The 19,429-nt window shown below is 42.1% G+C and overlaps 1 protein-coding gene across 2 annotated transcripts in view; it reads right to left on the bottom strand.

Annotated features, from left to right (window-relative positions):
- Positions 1-19,429, bottom strand: part of CDH13 (cadherin 13) — an 834,102-nt gene that overhangs the window by 150,288 nt on the left and 664,385 nt on the right. For both annotated transcript variants that reach the window (XM_073585096.1, XM_073585102.1), the window contains one exon: positions 18,733-18,873. In XM_073585096.1, the coding sequence (XP_073441197.1) occupies positions 18,733-18,873 (141 nt within the window). The remainder of the gene's footprint in view (positions 1-18,732; positions 18,874-19,429) is intronic.

The raw sequence follows: 19,429 nt of genomic DNA, 5'->3' as shown, positions 1-19,429 counted from the left end.
TTAAAAAATAAGAATAAAATCAGAATTAATACAAAGATCTAATGTAAACAATGGGTGATTTTCTAATACCTTCTCATGAATAAATAAGCCACATTTTCATTAGCAAAGCTCAGTAATGAGCTATATAATGAGCAGGGCTCATCGGTCGGGGTCTTGTGTCCAGCGATGGTCACAGTTGTCTTTATGACATTTGCATTAAACTATGAAAAACTATAAAAACATTCCACTTCATGCAATAAAAGGAATTCTGACCGTTCTGACCTCTGCTATGTAACAGCCCATTGTTCTCCATCGCAGCCGTCAATGCCACCTATGAAAACGTCGGCGACATTGTATCAACCGCCGCCCACAATGAGCATCATCATCATCATCAGTCTCATTTATTTCCCTTTAATCATTATCTAAGGAAAACAATTATCTCCATGTAGTCAGGAGCCGCAGCTCCGCACAATATGGAAATGTTCTGCTGAGTTACCGTCCTGCTACAGGAAATCAATTACCAACGCCGAGCAAAAATTCTCAGTAAACGTGTGGGAAGAAATTAGTAGCTGAGAAATGAATTCTACCTAAGGAGCAGATCCCCCAGGAGCTGGAGACTCACTACATCTGACACCGACGATCGACGGGACTGTACTCTGGTCACAGAGTCAGACGCCTTACCTTCTCACTAACAATTTCATATGGCGTCCAAGGATTCTCCGCTTACTGTATGTTTCCACCAGAAGAATATTCAGAATTGAGAGTCCTTAGTGGTTGATACCTTTTAATTTCTAACTGAAAAGATGGTAGCACATTCCAAGCATTCGAGACTACTCAGGTCTCTTCATCAGGCTAGACTAATACAAAATCTGAAGAGTCACATATTTATACACAAGACAGCACAGAAATAGCGCAATAGCTAAGACAAGTGATGTGAAGCAGAATTATCATTATGGGAGAGGGAGAAACATAAATATTGGAACAGTTCATAGATAAGGAGTGTGAATGTTTTATTGCCCTCTGTGATTGGGGTCTAGTTCTGTGTTGTGATGACCCCAGAAGGTCTGAAGAGCAAATTCCTTAATTGTAGCTTTGTAATGTAGCAGGTGATTCCTTGACATTCTGGTGGATCTTGTAATTCGGTTTTCAATTGTTCTTGGATGGTAGCCCTGATTCAAAAAGGTCTTTTCTGAGGCGACCAAGGTGTTTGTCTCTATCCATGGGGTTGGAACATATACGATTGTATCTGATGGCTTGGCTGTAGATAATAGAGTTCTTTATGTGTTTTGGATGGAAACTGTTCCATTTAAGGTAATATGGACAGTCGATTGGCTTCTTATACAGGGATGTCTCTATTTCATTGTTCTTTAGCTTAATGATGGTGTCTAAAAGTTAATCTCAGTGTATCTTAGTACAAAGCTAAAGAAGAAAATAACCAGGTGCCTCTAGCAGTCACCTACAACCCAAATCTGGAGGCGCTAAGGGGAGCTGCACGGAAATTACAACCTTTACTGCAAAAAGATGCCCGATTACAATCCATTTTTCCAGACCCCCCACTACTGTGCTTTAGGCAGCTCCCAAATTTAAGAAGCATCATTGTCAGAAGCTCCCTGTCCTCCCCAACAGCTGCCGGAACCTTTCCTTGCAACCAGAAAAAATGTAAAACCTGTCCATTTATAATGACCACGGACAAGATAAAGATCCCCAACTCACATCAGGACTACAAGGTCCCAGGTACGTTCAGCTGCATCACATCTAATGTGGTGTACTTAATTATTTGTACTAAATGTCCAACTGGGGGTCTGTATGTGGGGGAGACAGGGCAAAAACTGAGAACAAGGATGAATGCTCATCTTCACACAACAAGAGAAAAAAGAATGGATCTACCTGTGGCCAAACATTATTGTATCCCTGGCCATAGCATGATGGACATTAAATTACTTGTATTAAAAGGTAACTTCAAGTCTCAGAGAGACAGAAGAGTCTGGGAGCACAAATTTATGAAAATTTTTGACACATTCAGTGCAGGAATGAATGTGTCGCATGGATTTATGTCTTTTTACATTAATTAAGGAATTTGCTCTTCAGACCTTCTGGGGTCATCACGACACAGAACCATACCCCAATCACAGAGGGCAACAAAACTTTCAGGCTCCTTATCTATGAACTGTTCCAATATTTATGTTTCTCCCTCTCCCATAATGATAATTCTGCTCCACATCACTTGTCTTAGCTATTGCGCTATTTCTGTTTTGTCTTGTGTATAAATGTGATTCTTCAGATGTTGTATTAGTCTAGCCTGATGAAGAGACCTGAGTAGTCTCGAAAGCTTGCAATGTGTCACCATCTTTTCAGTTAGCCATTAAAATGTATCAACTACTGAGGACTCTCAATTCTAAATATTCTTCTAACACGGTACAAAGATATATATCTTTCCTGTTTCCATCTATTCAGTCACCATACAGAATAGTGAGTGCAGCTCTGGAGTATAATACAAGATGTAACTCAGCATCAGTAATGTAATGTATGTACACAGTGACTGCACCAGCAGAATAGTGAGTGCAGCTCTGGAGTATAATACAGTATGTATCTCAGGATCAGTAATGTAATGTATGTACACAGTGACTGCACCAGCATAATAGTGAGTGCAGCTCTGGGGTATAATACAGTATGTATCTCAGGATCAGTAATGTAATGTATGTACACAGTGACTGCACCAGCATAATAGTGAGTGCAGCTCTGGGGTATAATACAGTATGTATCTCAGGATCAGTAATGTAATGTATGTACACAGTGACTGCACCAGCATAATAGTGAGTGCAGCTCTGGGGTATAATACAGTATGTATCTCAGGATCAGTAATGTAATGTATGTACACAGTGACTGCACCAGCAGAATAGTGAGTGCAGCTCTGGAGTATAATACAGTATGTATCTCAGGATCAGTAATGTAATGTATGTACACAGTGACTGCACCAGCAGAATAGTGAGTGCAGCTCTGGGGTATAATACAGTATGTATCTCAGGATCAGTAATGTAATGTATGTACACAGTGACTGCACCAGCATAATAGTGAGTGCAGCTCTGGGGTATAATACAGTATGTATCTCAGGATCAGTAATGTAATGTATGTACGCAGTGAATACACCAGCAGAATAGTGAGTGCAGCTCTGGGGTATAATACAGTATGTATCTCAGGATCAGTAATGTAATGTATGTACACAGTGACTGCACCAGCATAATAGTGAGTGCAGCTCTGGAGTATAATAATACAGGATGTAACTCAGAATCAGTAATGTATGTACACAGTGACTGCACCAGCAGAATAGTGAGTGCAGCTCTGGAGTATAATACAGGATGTAACTCAGGATCAGTAATGTAATGTATGTACACAGTGACTGCACCAGCAGAATAGTGAGTGAAGCTCTGGGGTATAATACAGGATGTAACTCAGGATCAGTAATGTAATGTATGTACACAGTGACGGCACCAGCAGAATAGTGAGTGAAGCTCTGGGGTATAATACAGGATGTAACTCAGGATCAGTAATGTAATGTATGTACACAGTGACTGCACCAGCAGAATAGTGAGTGCAGCTCTGGAGTATAATACAGTATGTATCTCAGGATCAGTAATGTAATGTATGTACACAGTGACTGCACCAGCATAATAGTGAGTGCAGCTCTGGGGTATAATACAGTATGTATCTCAGGATCAGTAATGTAATGTATGTACACAGTGACTGCACCAGCATAATAGTGAGTGCAGCTCTGGGGTATAATACAGTATGTATCTCAGGATCAGTAATGTAATGTATGTACACAGTGACTGCACCAGCATAATAGTGAGTGCAGCTCTGGGGTATAATACAGTATGTATCTCAGGATCAGTAATGTAATGTATGTACACAGTGACTGCACCAGCAGAATAGTGAGTGCAGCTCTGGAGTATAATACAGTATGTATCTCAGGATCAGTAATGTAATGTATGTACACAGTGACTGCACCAGCAGAATAGTGAGTGCAGCTCTGGGGTATAATACAGTATGTATCTCAGGATCAGTAATGTAATGTATGTACACAGTGACTGCACCAGCATAATAGTGAGTGCAGCTCTGGGGTATAATACAGTATGTATCTCAGGATCAGTAATGTAATGTATGTACGCAGTGAATACACCAGCAGAATAGTGAGTGCAGCTCTGGGGTATAATACAGTATGTATCTCAGGATCAGTAATGTAATGTATGTACACAGTGACTGCACCAGCATAATAGTGAGTGCAGCTCTGGAGTATAATAATACAGGATGTAACTCAGAATCAGTAATGTATGTACACAGTGACTGCACCAGCAGAATAGTGAGTGCAGCTCTGGAGTATAATACAGGATGTAACTCAGGATCAGTAATGTAATGTATGTACACAATGACTGCACCAGCAGAATAGTGAGTGAAGCTCTGGGGTATAATACAGGATGTAACTCAGGATCAGTAATGTAATGTATGTACACAGTGACGGCACCAGCAGAATAGTGAGTGAAGCTCTGGGGTATAATACAGGATGTAACTCAGGATCAGTAATGTAATGTATGTACACAGTGACTGCACCAGCAGAATAGTGAGTGAAGCTCTGGGGTAACTCGAGATCAGTAATGAATTGCCCTAACTAAAGTCACTAACGACTTACTAACCGCCAAGAGCAAGCGACACTACTCTGTCCTCCTTCTCCTGGACCTGTCCTCTGCCTTCGACACCGTAGACCATTCCCTCCTGCTACAGACTCTCTCATCACTTGGCATCACAGACTTGGCCCTATCCTGGATCTCATCATACCTAACAGACCGAACATTCACTGTCTCCCTCTCACACACCACCTCCTCATCTCGCCCCCTGTCTGTTGGTGTTCCTCAAGGCTCTGTCCTAGGACCCCTACTCTTCTCCATCTACACCTTTGGCTTGGGACAGCTCATAGAATCCCACGGTTTGCAGTATCACCTCTATGCCGCTTTCTCAAACTGAACATGGACAAAACAGAATTCATCATCTTTCCCCCATCTCACTCTACCCCTCCACCAGACCTATCCATCAATGTCAATGGCTGCTTCTTTCCCCAGTCCCGCACGCTCGGTGCCTTGGGGTGATCCTCGACTCTGCGCTCTTTCAAACCACAAATCCAAGCCCTAGCCTCCTCCTGCCGCCTCAAACTCAAAAATATTTCCCGGTTCCGCTCATTCCTCAACCACGAAACCACAAAAACACTAGTGCATGCTCTTATCATCTCCCGCCTCGACTACTGCAACCTCCTACTCTCTGGCCTCCCCTCTAGCACTCTGGCTCCGCTCCAGTCCATCATACACTCTGCTGCCCATCTAATCCACCTGTCTCCCCGCTATTCCCCAGCCTCCCCCCTATGCCAAGCCCTTAACTGGCTTCCTATTGCCCAGAGGCTCCAATTCAAAACCCTAACCATGACATACAAAGCCATCCACAACCTGTCTCCTCCATACATCTGTGACATGGTCTCTAGGTACCTTCCCGCACGCAGCCTTCGATCATCTCAAGATCTCCTTCTCTACTCCCCCATTATCTCTTCTTCCCACAACTGCATACAAGACTTCTCCCGTGCTTCCCCCATACTCTGGAACTCTCTGCCGCAACACATCAGACTCTCACCATCAACGGAAACCTTCAAGAAGAACCTGAAGACCCACCTGTTCCGACAAGCCTACAGCCTGCAATGATCCTCGGTCTACTGAACCACAGCAAGCCCTGCTCTACCCTCTCCTACTGTATCCTCACCCATCCCTGTAGACTGTGAGCGCTTGCGGGCAGGGTCTCCTCTCCTTATGTACTTGTGTGTCCCTTGTCTTACACATGTTTACTATACTTGTCTATATTTCCCCTTTTCACAAGTAAAGCGCCATGGAATACATGGCGCTATATAAATGCATAATAATAATAATTCTTGCTTTTTTCTGTAGATTGTATTTAATACACATCACAATTTCACATACTGAATATTTCAGGCATAAAGACTTTACATGAAGAGTAAGTTGAGGACAATGAACGTTCCTTATAAGTGCGGAGACGATGTGTGAACTTTCCATTTTTGCACATATTAATATCTCACTGCTGCGACCTTTCGCTTATTTCACAAATCTAATTTGTTCTGGCAATTAGTCGGGTAACTACAGAGTTCAGGTATTAAACTGTGCCCAATGGCAGGGTGGTGAGGCCATGAAACATGCTTTACATTTATACCGGGAGCTGGGGGTACTTGGCTGTGGTTAACAGACATCTGACCCCCATTCTGCTCTCCAGCTAACTTCCTTTCTAATTCAGTTGTTTTTCTTTTGCCACAGTTTCTTTCTTCTGCTGCAGAGCGTCTGAATGCTGCGCTCCATCGGGCAGAAGAGACAATGACTGCACTGGCATCCCGAGAGGTTCGCACGTTACCGTCTCCTGTCCCAGGTTTCGGCACCACCCAGCGAGGCAGTAGAACAAATCAGTGTGTAATAAAGATCTGATGGAACATATAAGAATGTTCCCAATTTTTTTGTGCAAAATGTTATTTTTTGTTCATGGAAAACAATTCCAGGTTCTTTATTGCACCTGTAGGTCTCCACATTCTCGCGCTGCCATGTATGCAGAAGAGACCGAAAAATTAAATATTGGGGTCTACTCCAGATTAAATTTAATGGAGCTATCAGAGAAATAAAAAAATAGAATTATACTGAAAGAAAATTTTGTTGGATTTGACAATTTTTCTGCCCATTTTGTCATTATTGGAAGTTCTGTAGTTTTTACTTGTCAACATGCAAAGAAACTGTTTCTTCATGAAGACCTAACGGGCACATGTGACCATCATCGTGAAACCTCGGCAAAAAAAGAAAATCAAGGGACTGGGAAGAGAAAAAGAGGCAAAACATGGTTATGGGGCTTGGCCTAAAGGCTATTGCTTGGAATGGAGGACAGGCGACAATCAAACCCTTTTGTTCACATGTGTGCCGAGGTTTTGACATGGAAGCGGATACCTTTCCTGTTAAGGCTTCTTTTACACTTCCTGTGTTTTTTGCGGCCTGTTTTTGCAGGCCTTTTTTGCGGCCCGTTTTTGCAGGCCTTTTTTGCGAGCCATATTTCCGTAATTTTCACGGTCTGCCGCAAAAAACGGGCGCAAAAATCTTTTCGGATCACCGTTATTCTGTTTGGGATTTAGGTTTTGAAAAGTTGGGTGAAAAAAACGGCGTTCCGCAAATACGTCTGCACAGTGTAGCGCAAAAACAAGCTTTTGTTGCTTTTGCGGCACCATTAATTTCACTGGGGGCCGTGTCCGTAAGCCGTGAAAAATATCGAGCAAGCTCGATATTTTTTCACGGCCATAAATGCGGCTCTCACGGCCATACGGTGTACCGACTAATTTTTGAGCGCCATTTTTGCGGCCCCGTAGAAATCTATTGGGGCCGCAAAAACAGCCCGCAAAAACAAGGCAAGTGTAAAAGAAGCCTAATTGGAAAGTAAAGCACTTGTAGGGTTAAAATAAGGGAGCAGAGTTTGGTAGACCCCAGCTAAATATTACAAATTGGTACAATGCGATTTTTTTTTGTAACTTTTGCAGAGAACCTTTTTATTGTTTGCCCATTGATAAAGAGTTCACGAGGCTTGGCGAAGAGGGAAAGGATTCGGAGGTGCGAAGACTTTAAAGGGTTTAATCCAGGAATATGCTTCTGTTTCATAGGCATGGTGTTCCTACATCGTTGTGGTGTGATGTATAGATGCTGCTGCTTTGGGCCTAAAAATCAGAAGAGGCACCGGGGATTCCAGCAGGTGGGAGGCTTTTTTGCAGGGCTACCGGGTTGGCACTATAGATGATCCCTGGCCCGGCGGCCATATTAGCATTCCAGATGGGAGTCCTTCAGATCCATGACACTGCTTGTTAGTCATAGGCACGGTGCTTCTAAATCATTGTGGTTTGATGTATAGATGATGCCAATTGGGCAAAATAATCAGAAGAGGCACCAGGGATTCCAGCAGGTGGGAGGCATACTGGTTTGACACTAGAGATGAGCCCTGGTCCGGCGGCCACATCAGCATTCAATGGGCCACAGAACGGGAGCCCTTCAAATAATAACGTCTCTTATTTGTAGGCATGGAGGACCTACATGATTGTGGTGTGATGCACTCATGATTTTTAGCTGGGCCTCCTAATGAGAAGAGGCACCATGGCTTCCAGCAGGAAGGAGGCAATATGTAGGGCTTCCATCCAGTGTTCTACAGAATACTGGCATGGCCACCAGACCAGGGTTCTACAAGTCAATACTTTTATCTCTAGGTAGATCTAACCTATCAGCTATTTTTTTTTTGGTAGAGATGGTGGATGGGTAGAGGCCAGTAAGACATGATAGGATCAAGTCCACCAAGGCGAGATCCAGTCTTGCAAATAGGATGAGAATTTTGACTCATTGGGAAGTAATGCCTTAATGAGCGTCATCATGTTGAGAGTTGTAGTTTTACAACAGGACAACCACCGGTCCCAATCTGGAGTGTCGTACCATTGCCCATATCTTCTTATCTTATGCGGGTTTTCCCCAGCAAGCAGAAAGTAGAAAAACATTGGTGACAGAAATGTTGTCAATGTCACATTGACATCCCCCCAACATGTCCCATTCTCTGCGCTGCCCTTTGTTAATAGGATCTCAGCAGAATTCTGCTTTCATACCGGGCTGTGCGGTCCCCGCGGGGAATACTGAAGTGTTTGATGAACAGTAGACTTTTCATTCTCCGACGGGGTCAGGTTTTCTGTTCGGTTCCTTCAGATGTGTTTGCTGCTACAACATCACATGCTGTCTGCTCCATCAATAACGCTTTACAGCCTGTTGTTTCTCTCCATATTCCACTGATCTTCATTCTTATTTAGTACCAGATACAAGTCATCGTATGCAAAGCAAACTCCGATGGAATCATGACTGTACTTAAAATAAGGTTCGCTGTGGTTTTTTCGCTGTGCAGAAGGCGAGGACGTGTCAGATGTAATAATGCACGGTACGAGCTGGTCGGTTTGCTGCTAAGGTCCATATAAAAGTTTCTACAGACAGTCTGGATTGACATAAATTAGGCATCATCAGCTCTTTAAAAACACTTGACATTATATAACTATATGTAGAAGATAAGGGAATGTAAAGGAGGAGGAAAAGTGTTGGATGGCAGGTATGTGTCACCGAGGTGGCTGGCCTCAGTGATGTAGGCCCCTGGAATATGACAACTCCTCTAATGTTAGGTTACTGAGAAAGTTTTTATTAGGACTAAATTTTGAGTCCGGGATTTAGGAAAAACCAAAAGAGTCTGGGTGGGAAAGGTCACTCCCATACAATCTAAATCGGTGTAAATCGGGTCCGCACTCAGATGTACGGTTCGATGGAACACCATATTTAAGTCTAAAAACTTAAACTGGTAAAAGTGGATTAATAGGGTATCGAGGAGGGTCAGCAGCCTTCTAATGAGACTGCACTAACTTTTGAAAGTATACTCTTCTTTGGTCAAAGACTAGAAAACCTGATTCTATGAAATCTACAATTTGCAGTCACTGTATTGAATAATGAGCCATACTTGAGCTTTACTAGGGTGATAACTAAGTCTGGAATCATTGCTTTGCTGTAGAGATCACTACATGTTCCCACTGATTAAATGCAGACATTGTGCTGTGACTTCTTGCTGCGAGAGGGAAAGAAGGAGCTGTTTTCTTGAATACTTATTTTGGGAGTTTTTCCAATACATGTTACATTTTTCTTTTCTCTATGGGCACATTTTGTATTAACAAGTCCAATAACAACTTTTTATATCCGATCTTCTTCTCCACTTTGGTCTGAACATGTTCTACACAAACAGTTAATCAGCAGCAATAAAATCCAGAAACATAACCACATGTAGAGAGCAGGTGCAATCACATTAAAGTCTTCCAACAAAAATTCTGCTGACTCCACATCTCCACATTATTATAGCATTAAAAACACATAAAAAGCGAGGCGTGCAGTTCTTTAAATAGGATGCAGAGCGCGGATTCATAAAAAACGCCGACTCGCACATTCGCGGATCGCGTCCATGCCCTTATCAATGTTGTATGAAGTTAGGAGAAATGAACACTGAATGACAAACAAGCCGGGAGATGTTTTGTTTCCAAGTTCTTCTCCGTTCACATCTGTGCTTCATAACTTTATTAGACGCCCATGCTTGTACATCATGGTGCAGGCTGATACATGGAATCATAGAATCATAGAATCATAGAATCGTAGAGTTGGAAGGGACCTCCTGGGCCATCTGGTCCAACCCCCTGCTCAAAGCAGGATTCGCTAAATCATCCCAGTCAGATATCTGTCCAGCCTCTGTTTGAAGACTTCCATTGAAGGAGAACTCACCACTTCTCGTGGCAGCCTGTTCCACTCATTGATCACTCTGTCAAAAAGTTTTTTCTAATATCTAGTCTGTGTCTCCTCCCATTCAGTTTCATCCCATTGCTTCTAGTCTTTCCTTGTGCAAATGAGAATAAAGTTGATCCTTCTACAATGTGACAGCCCTTTAGATATTTGTAGACAGCTATTAAGTCTCCTCTCAGTCTTCTCTTTTGCAAACTAAACAATCCCAAATCCTGCAACCTTTCCTCATAAGACAGGGTTTGCAGACCGGTCACCATTCTGGTTGCTCTTTTCTGAACTTGCTCCAGTTTGTTGATGTCTTTTTTAAAATGTGGTGCCCAAAACTGGACACAATATTCCAGATGAGGTCTGACCAAAGAGGAGTAGAGGGAAATAATGACTTCACGTGATCTAGACTTTATGCTTCTGTTAATACATCCTAGAATTGCATTTGCTTTTTTTGCTGCTGCATCACACTGTTGTCTAATAGATCAGTCTGTGATCTATTAGTATACCCAAGTCTTTTTCACATGTGCTGTTGCTTAGGCCTATTCCTCCCATTCTGTATATGCTTTTTTCATTTTTATTGCCCAGATGTAGTACTTTGCATTTTTCCCTGTTAAAAACCATTCTGTTAGTTACTGCCCACTTCTCCAATTTATTTATATCTGTTTGAATCCTCTCTCTCTCTTCTCTAGTATTAGCTATCCCTCCTAGCTTTGTGTCATCAGCAAATTTAATCAGTTTACCCTCAATTCCTTCATCTAAATCGTTGATAAAGATGTTGAACAATACAGGGCCCAGGACAGAGCCCTGTGGTACCCCACTTGAGACATTCTTCCAACTGGATGTGCAGCCATTTACGACCACTCTTTGGGTCCGATCACTAAGCCAGTTATGAATCCACCTAACAGTTGCCTTGTCCATTCCATACTTAGTCATTTTTTCAATAAGGATTGTATGAGATACTTTGTCAAATGCTTTGCTGAAGTCAAGATATACTATATCTACAGCATTTCCTTGATCCACCCAATCAGTGATTCCGTCATAGAAGGAAATTAAGTTAGTCTGACATGACTTACTAGTTACAAACCCATGCTGACTCTGTTTAATCACTTCATTCTTATCCAGGTACTGACATACATGTTGTTTAATAATTTGTTCAAAGATCTTTCCTGGTATAGAAGTCAGACTCACCGGCCTATAGTTGCCTGGGTCCACCTTCTTCCCCTTTTTGAAGATAGGAACAACATTTGCTCTTCTCCAGTCTTCTGGAACTTCTCCTGTTTTCCAAGAATTTTCAAAGATTATGGAGAGGGGTTCAAAAATTTCTTCTGCCATCTCCTTCAGTACTCTGGGGTGTAATTCATCTGGACCTGGAGACTTGAATTCATTTAGGTTAGCTAAGTGTTTCCTCACTATCTTTCTGTTTATAGATATCCTGGATTCTTCTACTCCCTTAATAGGACAATGAAGAACAGTTGATGTCACATTTCCTTTCTGAGAGAAAACAGATGCAAAATAGGAATTTAAAAGTTCGGCCTTCTCAACATCCTGTCTTACCATTTCATCATTTTCATCCTGTAAAAATCCTATAGCATCTTTGACTTTTCTTTTACTTTTGACATATCCCCAAAATCCTTTTGATGAGCTGTCTGCCCCAATCTGCCGAACTATTTGGTTTTCACGAGAAACCAGATTAAAAAAACATTCCAGGATTTGTTATCCACAGCAGACAGTCCAGGAACGTTAGGAAAATGAGAGAGGTTTGGATAATGTCACTGACTATCTCAGAAAATCAACACCAAGTGCATGCTCCTCGGGGGCGGGTCTATCACCTCCCCTGCATATAGATTAGTACATCCTCCTAATCTGTTCTTTTTTTAGGACATTCATATCTTGCTCACTATAAAAGGGTCCAACACCTTCACATGATGCCACATAAATTACTTGATTACTAGGCTCTGGGAAAACTGGTTTGCATTATGGAGACTCTCACAGACAGTGCTGCATGGGAAAAAGTATGAAAATTAGCTCTCCTACAGAAGAGAGAAAACTCCTGGGTCACCTATTAGAGAGGAAGGTAAGTTACAAGTTTCCGTAGCACCAACTATTGGAAGTAATTATGCTGCAAGTCTTTCTAACACCACCTATTGCACCTAATTATGCTATATGTCTCTCTAAGCCACCTATTTGATGTAATTATGCTGTAAGTGTCATGGGGTTACTGCAACCGAGAGGAGCCAGAAGACCGCAGTGTCTTATTGCTCCAGCTCGTGCGCTGAAAAGTAGCACTTCTCCTTTTTAAATGGTGTTTATTTCTTTTGGCAGAACAAGGGTTAATCAGTCATGTTGGAGACTCTGGGAGGCTGAGCTCTCAGCTGAGCTCGGTTAGCCACTCCTATCCCCTATATAATCTGGGTACCGATTCAAACACATTGTCAGAGCTAGCTTATGCTGCATGGCTTAGGAGGAGAGTTGTTTATATGAGGAGTTTGGTGGATTTATCTGGGACTGTTGTGTGGGTTTGTAATTTCCTTCACTCCTCTTATTTTGTTTTTTCCCCCATCCTACACTCCCTGGTAAATCCCTCTGTTATATGTGAGTGAATATTTTGTATGCCTGGTATTTTCAGTTACCCCTTGTTTGTGTTGCCTTGTTTGCTGCTTTAGTGTACTGTGGTGCACAGCAGCGTTCCTCTTCCCTTGATGGGGGAAGATAACAGATGGAGGGCTGGTTCAGGAGATAAGGCAAGGGTGGTGTCTCTGGCATTTTCACCTTCACAACTATCCAGGGGAATAGGGTGAGCTAGGTCGCCCCCTAGTGGTAGGGACAAGGGAAGGAGCCCCTGGTCCCGGGTAACCAGACAGCTGAGTTGTGATAGTAAGTCTCTCTAGTGCCAAATATTGGATTTAATTATGCCGTAGGCTACTCTAGTGCCACCTATTGGAGGTAATTATGCTATAAGTCTCTAGTGCCATCTATTGGAGGTAATTATGCTGTAAGTTTCTCTAGTGCCACCTATTGGAGGTAATTATGCTATAAGCCTCTCTAGTGCCACCTATTGGAGGTAATTATGCTATAAGTCTCTAGGGCCACCTAAAGGAGAGAATTATGCTGTAAGCATTTTTAATTTGTAAAAGTGGAATTATTAGTTTTTACAAAGACAGGAAGCATTATTACTTTATTGAGTATTAGTGTGATTGGGACTTTAAAAGGGGACTTTTCTGGATTTTTAAAACTGGGCATTTTCGTTATGGCCAAGTTCTTCCAGTGACAGGTTAAAGTAAAGTATTGAACTTGATTGAACTTGATACTTTTTTTTAGACAGGTATTCATGGATATATATGGTGTATGGTTCGGAAATGCCAAAAATATCTGTTAGATGGGGTTCTAACTTATAGCACCTCTCTTTTTAGAAGCAAAACAGTCAACAACGGCTGAATTAGGGAAGAGGAAGGAGAGCGCTGAGTGGGCAAGGCACTGGTTATGCTCTCGGTATTATTAAGCAGTCCATGCTCATGGCTGAACCACCATCTTTGGCCACTGTTGACAATTTGGCTTGCTACTGTAAGGAGGAGGACAAATGGGAGATTTCCAAAGATAATGCATATTGAGATGTCTGCAAGAAGAGCCGCCACCTACTGGCCAAAGATTATAGGGCAAGAGAAAGTGGAAAGAATTGCATCAGCAGGAACTGCACAACAAAAAGTATGGTTCCAGAGGGGAAAAGTTTGGAGAAGACACCAGGTCAGGTGATTGCTGTGACGCTGTTAGCAATTGTGATTTCTGGTGAGAGATGTTTAGGATGGGGGGTTGGGAATGGCTTACAGAAAATTCTTTAATATCTAGAATTTCAGCAAGAAAAAAAAGGAAAGGTTTCCATTCTTCCAAGAAGAAAGCTAACAATGAACAGTAGACAAAGACTTCACCCGCAGCCATCCAAGCAGATTACACAAATCAACGGATGGTGATTAATCCGGAGTCAGGCCCATAGCGGGAGTGGTGATTTATATCTGTGGAGCCGTAGCTCCAGGGCAGCTTCCGAGCCCAGATTTCTTTATTAAGGCCTTGTACCATTTTGTCTCAGGTGAAAAATAGTTGTGTCTTGTGCAATTCAATATCCCTTTCTGTAGTTCATAACCTCGGCCGAGCCAAGGAACGTCTCTCGGTCTGGCTCCTAGGCAAGAGAATAAGACGAGGCGCACGCTCCAGACATTTTTTTAGTTTATTTGTATTTATTTGTATTGGACGTTTTATAGACCCATGCAGCAGCGATCATTTAGTATCTATGAAAACAGCATCCAGTTATCTGGAACATGACGGCACTGGCGGCCCGGTACTATAAGTGTGCCGCCGCGGGCACATTGTTACTGGTGAGGCAACCCTGTACAATCTGTAATCCACATCGATCGCGATCAACGCAGACTGCAGAGGATTAGTCCGTTCTGGAGTATATGGAGCAGAAAAATATCAAATATCTACCTAGTATCTATATAGTATCTATCCTTCTATCCATCTATCTTGTAAACAGCTCATATCTACCTATTAACACCTATCTATCCAAGTTCGGACTGGCCCACAGGAGAACGGGTGAATCCCTGGTAGGTCATTGTACAGGAATAAGCTACAGCAAGCCCCAACATCAGCAGTAGATGGTCCAGTACATGTGTTTCTCTGTACTGACAAAAGCAGCTCCTCATCCTTCATTCAACACACTGCTCAGTGTATTATAATATAGAAGCAGCGATACACTTGTGCATGAGGGTAATATAATATTTACATGTGGCTCAACAGTGGCCCCAAAAATCAGTGTTACTTGTGGGCCCTTGGCATCCTTAATTCAACACTGTCTCATATCTATTATCTATCTATTTTCTATCATTTATATATTAATAATCTATTACACTGGTCAACAGCATTTTTGGTGCCAAAGATATTTCATCGAATTTAGGGTATTTTTGGGGTGCTGATTCTGAATATGTCATCAGTTTTGCCAGATTGGCTCAAGTTTTTGAGATTTTTGGTATCTTATTTATAGCACTTGTTGGTAAATGCGACGCATCATCTCATTAATTTCTTTGGATTAGTACTTGAACTGAGCAGTTCTCAATATAGTTTTGTGTTAATTAGTGTTCTAAAAGTTTGTTCATAGCTTGATTTTTGCACTAACTTTATGTTGTTGTCTGTTTTCCAGTGAAAAGCATGAACTCATCAAGAAGAAGTTGTCTTAACGATCCAGACTCATTCTGTTACATTTGTGGTGAATACACACTGCCAAAACATAGAAGAAACATAACAGACTTCGTAAAAAAAGTTTATTTTGCCTATTTTGGGGTTATGCTTGGGGACCAAGACAAGTTTTGGGCACCACACATAGTGTGCAAAGCATGTATCGAATTATTACGAAAATGGAGCAAAGGACAAAGAAAAAGCTTCAAATTTGGTGTTCCAATGGTGTGGAGAGAGCCAAAAAATCATCATGATGACTGTTATTTATGGTAAACACAGGTACAGGCACATCTTCACAATGAGGGACAGGCCTTCTTGCAGATTCCATGTTACTCCCATTTTCGTTTCTTATGCTTATTGAATCCTTGCACTTGCACTGCACAGAAATAACAGTCATCATGATGATTTTTTGGCTCTCTCCACACCATTGGAACACCAAATTTGAAGCTTTTTCTTTGTCCTTTGCTCCATTTTCGTAATAATTCGATACATGCTTTGCACACTATGTGTGGTGCCCAAAACTTGTCTTGGTCCCCAAGCATAACCCCAAAATAGGCAAAATACACTTTTTTTACGAAGTGTGTTATGTTTCTTCTATGTTTTGGCAGTGTATATTCACCACAAATGTAACAGAATGAGTCTGGATCGTTAAGACAACTTCTTCATGATGAGTTCATGCTTTTCACTGGAAAACAGACAACAACATAAAGTTAGTGCAAAAATCAAGCTATGAACAAACTTTTAGAACACTAATTAACACAAAACTATATTGAGAACTGCTCAGTTCAAGTACTAATCCAAAGAAATTAATGAGATGATGCGTCGCATTTACCAACAAGTGCTATAAATAAGATACCAAAAATCTCAAAAACTTGAGCCAATCTGGCAAAACTGATGACATATTCAGAATCAGCACCCCAAAAATACCCCAAATTCATTAAAATATTTTGGACACCAGAAAAAAAAATTTTTTTCGTTGACCTGTGTTATCTATCATCTATGTTTCTATCTATTATTTATCATCTTCTATCTATTATCTATCTATTTTCTATCATTTATATATTAATCATCTATCTATTAACTATCTATCATCTCTCTGTCTACATATTTATTATCTATCTATTATCTATTACCTATCAATCATCTATTCTCCATCTATTATCTATCATCTATTATCTATCTATTATTTTGTCTATCTATTGTCTATCTATCTCCTATTTATTTGTCCGTCATATCTGCCCCATATTTACCGTAGCTCATCCTACACTAAATTACTTGAATGTCGCCTATTTTTCACATGTCGAGTGTTCTGCCCATTCATGTGCAGCAAGAAAATTTCTTAAGTGCTGCTCCACACTATGGCCTTTAGATGTCATAGATGCCCTTCTCTTTCTTGTTCATGGATTTTAGAATCCTTTCCCTTCAGGTTCCCAGGCTAGCGAAGTTGTAGCCATTTTCTCCCGGATCTCTGAGCTACTCGCATGTGTCCTGCTCTCTGCAAAATCACTGCTTCTGTCAAGCGGATTCCGGTGAGGGTTTAATGCAGTTATGTGTTGTGCTATGTATTTGTGTTAGCTAGCCATAATGCAGTCCTCATGATATGCGCAATGTATTTCCAGCTCGTTGTAATGCTCTTGCACTGCATAGAGTTAGATGTATTCTTGCTCAGGTAGTGTAATGCTGGCAGCCTTAAGTTGCTTAGATATCTCTCTTCAGTGCATTGTGTGTTGTATTACTCAGCCTCTGTAATAATGCCTGCTACTGTTATAATAGCACCCTATATTACTGCTGTGTTGTTATCTGCCAGTACTGATATATTGTACTATCTGTTTCTTTGTAGTTTTTACCTGATCTCATCCACTATTGTGTTCACCAATCTCCTCCATTTTATTGTCATGATCAAGGATGGGGTTTCGCTTTGGCCCGTCCTGATCAGACTGGGGGTTAATTGTTCTGCCTCTCTCTGGCAGAGGGCGGCTATTTAATGCTCACTGGACCTAGGTCCGGTGTCAGTTATACTCCTGCCCTCGGCTGAGTTAGTTGACCTTGTGCATATGTGTGCCTTGTGCCTGATATCTTGCTTGCTTGTTTGGTTTTGATCCGGTTCTGTCCCTGTTACGAGTTCTGCCTGACCCTCTTGTACTGTGCTACCTCTCGTGTATGACTCTCTGCTTGTGACCCGACTTCTCTCTGCTCGTCCCTTTGGTACCACATCGCCCTCTTGTGTATGACCTTTGGCTTTGTCTGACTACCCGTCTGTTTGTCCCTCTTGTGCCTCGTTTGCCCGTACTGTTGTGACCTCCGTTTTGCCTAACTCTGAGTTGTTGTATGGTGTCCTGTCATATCTGAAAGCAGGACGCTAAGCCCCACCCCTTGCAGTCACCTGACCATAGGTCCTGTGCCAGCTTGCTAATTTCAGTGTCCGCAGGTCCTGTGCCTCTTTACTTTCCGGCGCTGACTGGACCCTGAAGCACTCATTGTCACCGCTGCTGCCCGCTCAACAGGTATCTTTTAGCACTGTTTCTGTACTCAGGACACACGCACTGGCTCAGTGAGCGAGTGTAGTGCGGTGTCTCTGACATTTATCATCTATCATTGCTGTTCACATCATCTCAATAAATATAGACTTAAGCACTCATACAGTCTTTTTACTGGGAGTGAATGAAGGGTTTAGCCATATGCTGGAGTCCACACAGCGTCATACGTGGAAGAAGGCAGAACATCGAGTGTCTTTTCTTCCAACATAATCAATAGTTAAACGTCCTAAACAAGAACTCCAAAGCTACATCCTACTACGGACAGCAAAGATTTGTTGACAACACGCAGGTTCCTCTGGTGGGACATCCATCAATCAACTGATCTGTAGGTAAACCTGGCAGTAAGTGTTCAATTTACTTACAGCGCCACCACAGGTAAAACTTTGCATTACACAGGGTCCATTCACATAAGTGGGCTGCCTGCGTCATACAGGACAGGTCCTCCATTGCGGGGGGACGCTCTTTGTAGCCACTCCGAACTTTGGCAATGAGATAGACGTCCTGACCAGATGACCATAAAACTCCAGAATACAGAGCAATGTTTAATAAACAAAAAAATCAGGAATTAGACGAGCACTTACCTCTTTTTTGGTAAATTCAGGTGGATGGTCATTCTTATCATCGATGACAATGGTGGCCGTGGCTGTTCCTATTAATCCCACGTCCAGGCCGGCCATGTCCTTAGCCTCCACGATCAGCTCATACTGGGGGGCGATCAGCGTCTGGAAGACAAGAACGTATCAGTAATGAGTATTAATGTATGTGCCATGTATAATACTGGGAGAAGAAGGGCCCTTGGGGCCCCGAATGTCCCCGGGCACAGACATGGCTCCTACCCTCAGTGATGGCAGGGCTGAATGTGACAGAGGTAATGTGAGAGGAGGGAGATCACATGCTGAAAGTGGGATACAGCAGCACAGAGTATTTCAGCAAATAACTTGCCTCTTGCTGCAGGTAATCTGTTTAGATCAGTATGTAATAAACCCACTGATGTGAAAAGGGTTAAAAGAATCTGATTGAAAAAAGCCAACGAATATTCCAGCAGCGCAGAGTATTTAAGGAGACAAGCACCGTTTTCTCTAACCCCTGCACTCTAGAAATAATGGAGTTAAACGATACCGCACTCTGAAGACAGGCACATCTATAACTGTGCTCACAGACCCCATATTTAGGCTGCTTTAACTCTTTCCTTTCCAGATTGCCCAGTTTAGAGGGAACACTGAAGAAGAGCAGTATGTTGCTTTTGGAACAAGCAGTGACTTGTCTGCTTATGCTAGT

This window comes from Dendrobates tinctorius, unplaced genomic scaffold (assembly GCF_039654945.1).
Source record: "Dendrobates tinctorius isolate UK_male_01 unplaced genomic scaffold, ASM3965494v1 ptg000009l, whole genome shotgun sequence".
NCBI classification, from domain to species: Eukaryota; Metazoa; Chordata; class Amphibia; order Anura; family Dendrobatidae; genus Dendrobates; species Dendrobates tinctorius.
The sequence above is the reverse complement of the archived record's forward strand: the minus strand, read 5'-3'. Positions and strand labels throughout refer to the sequence as shown.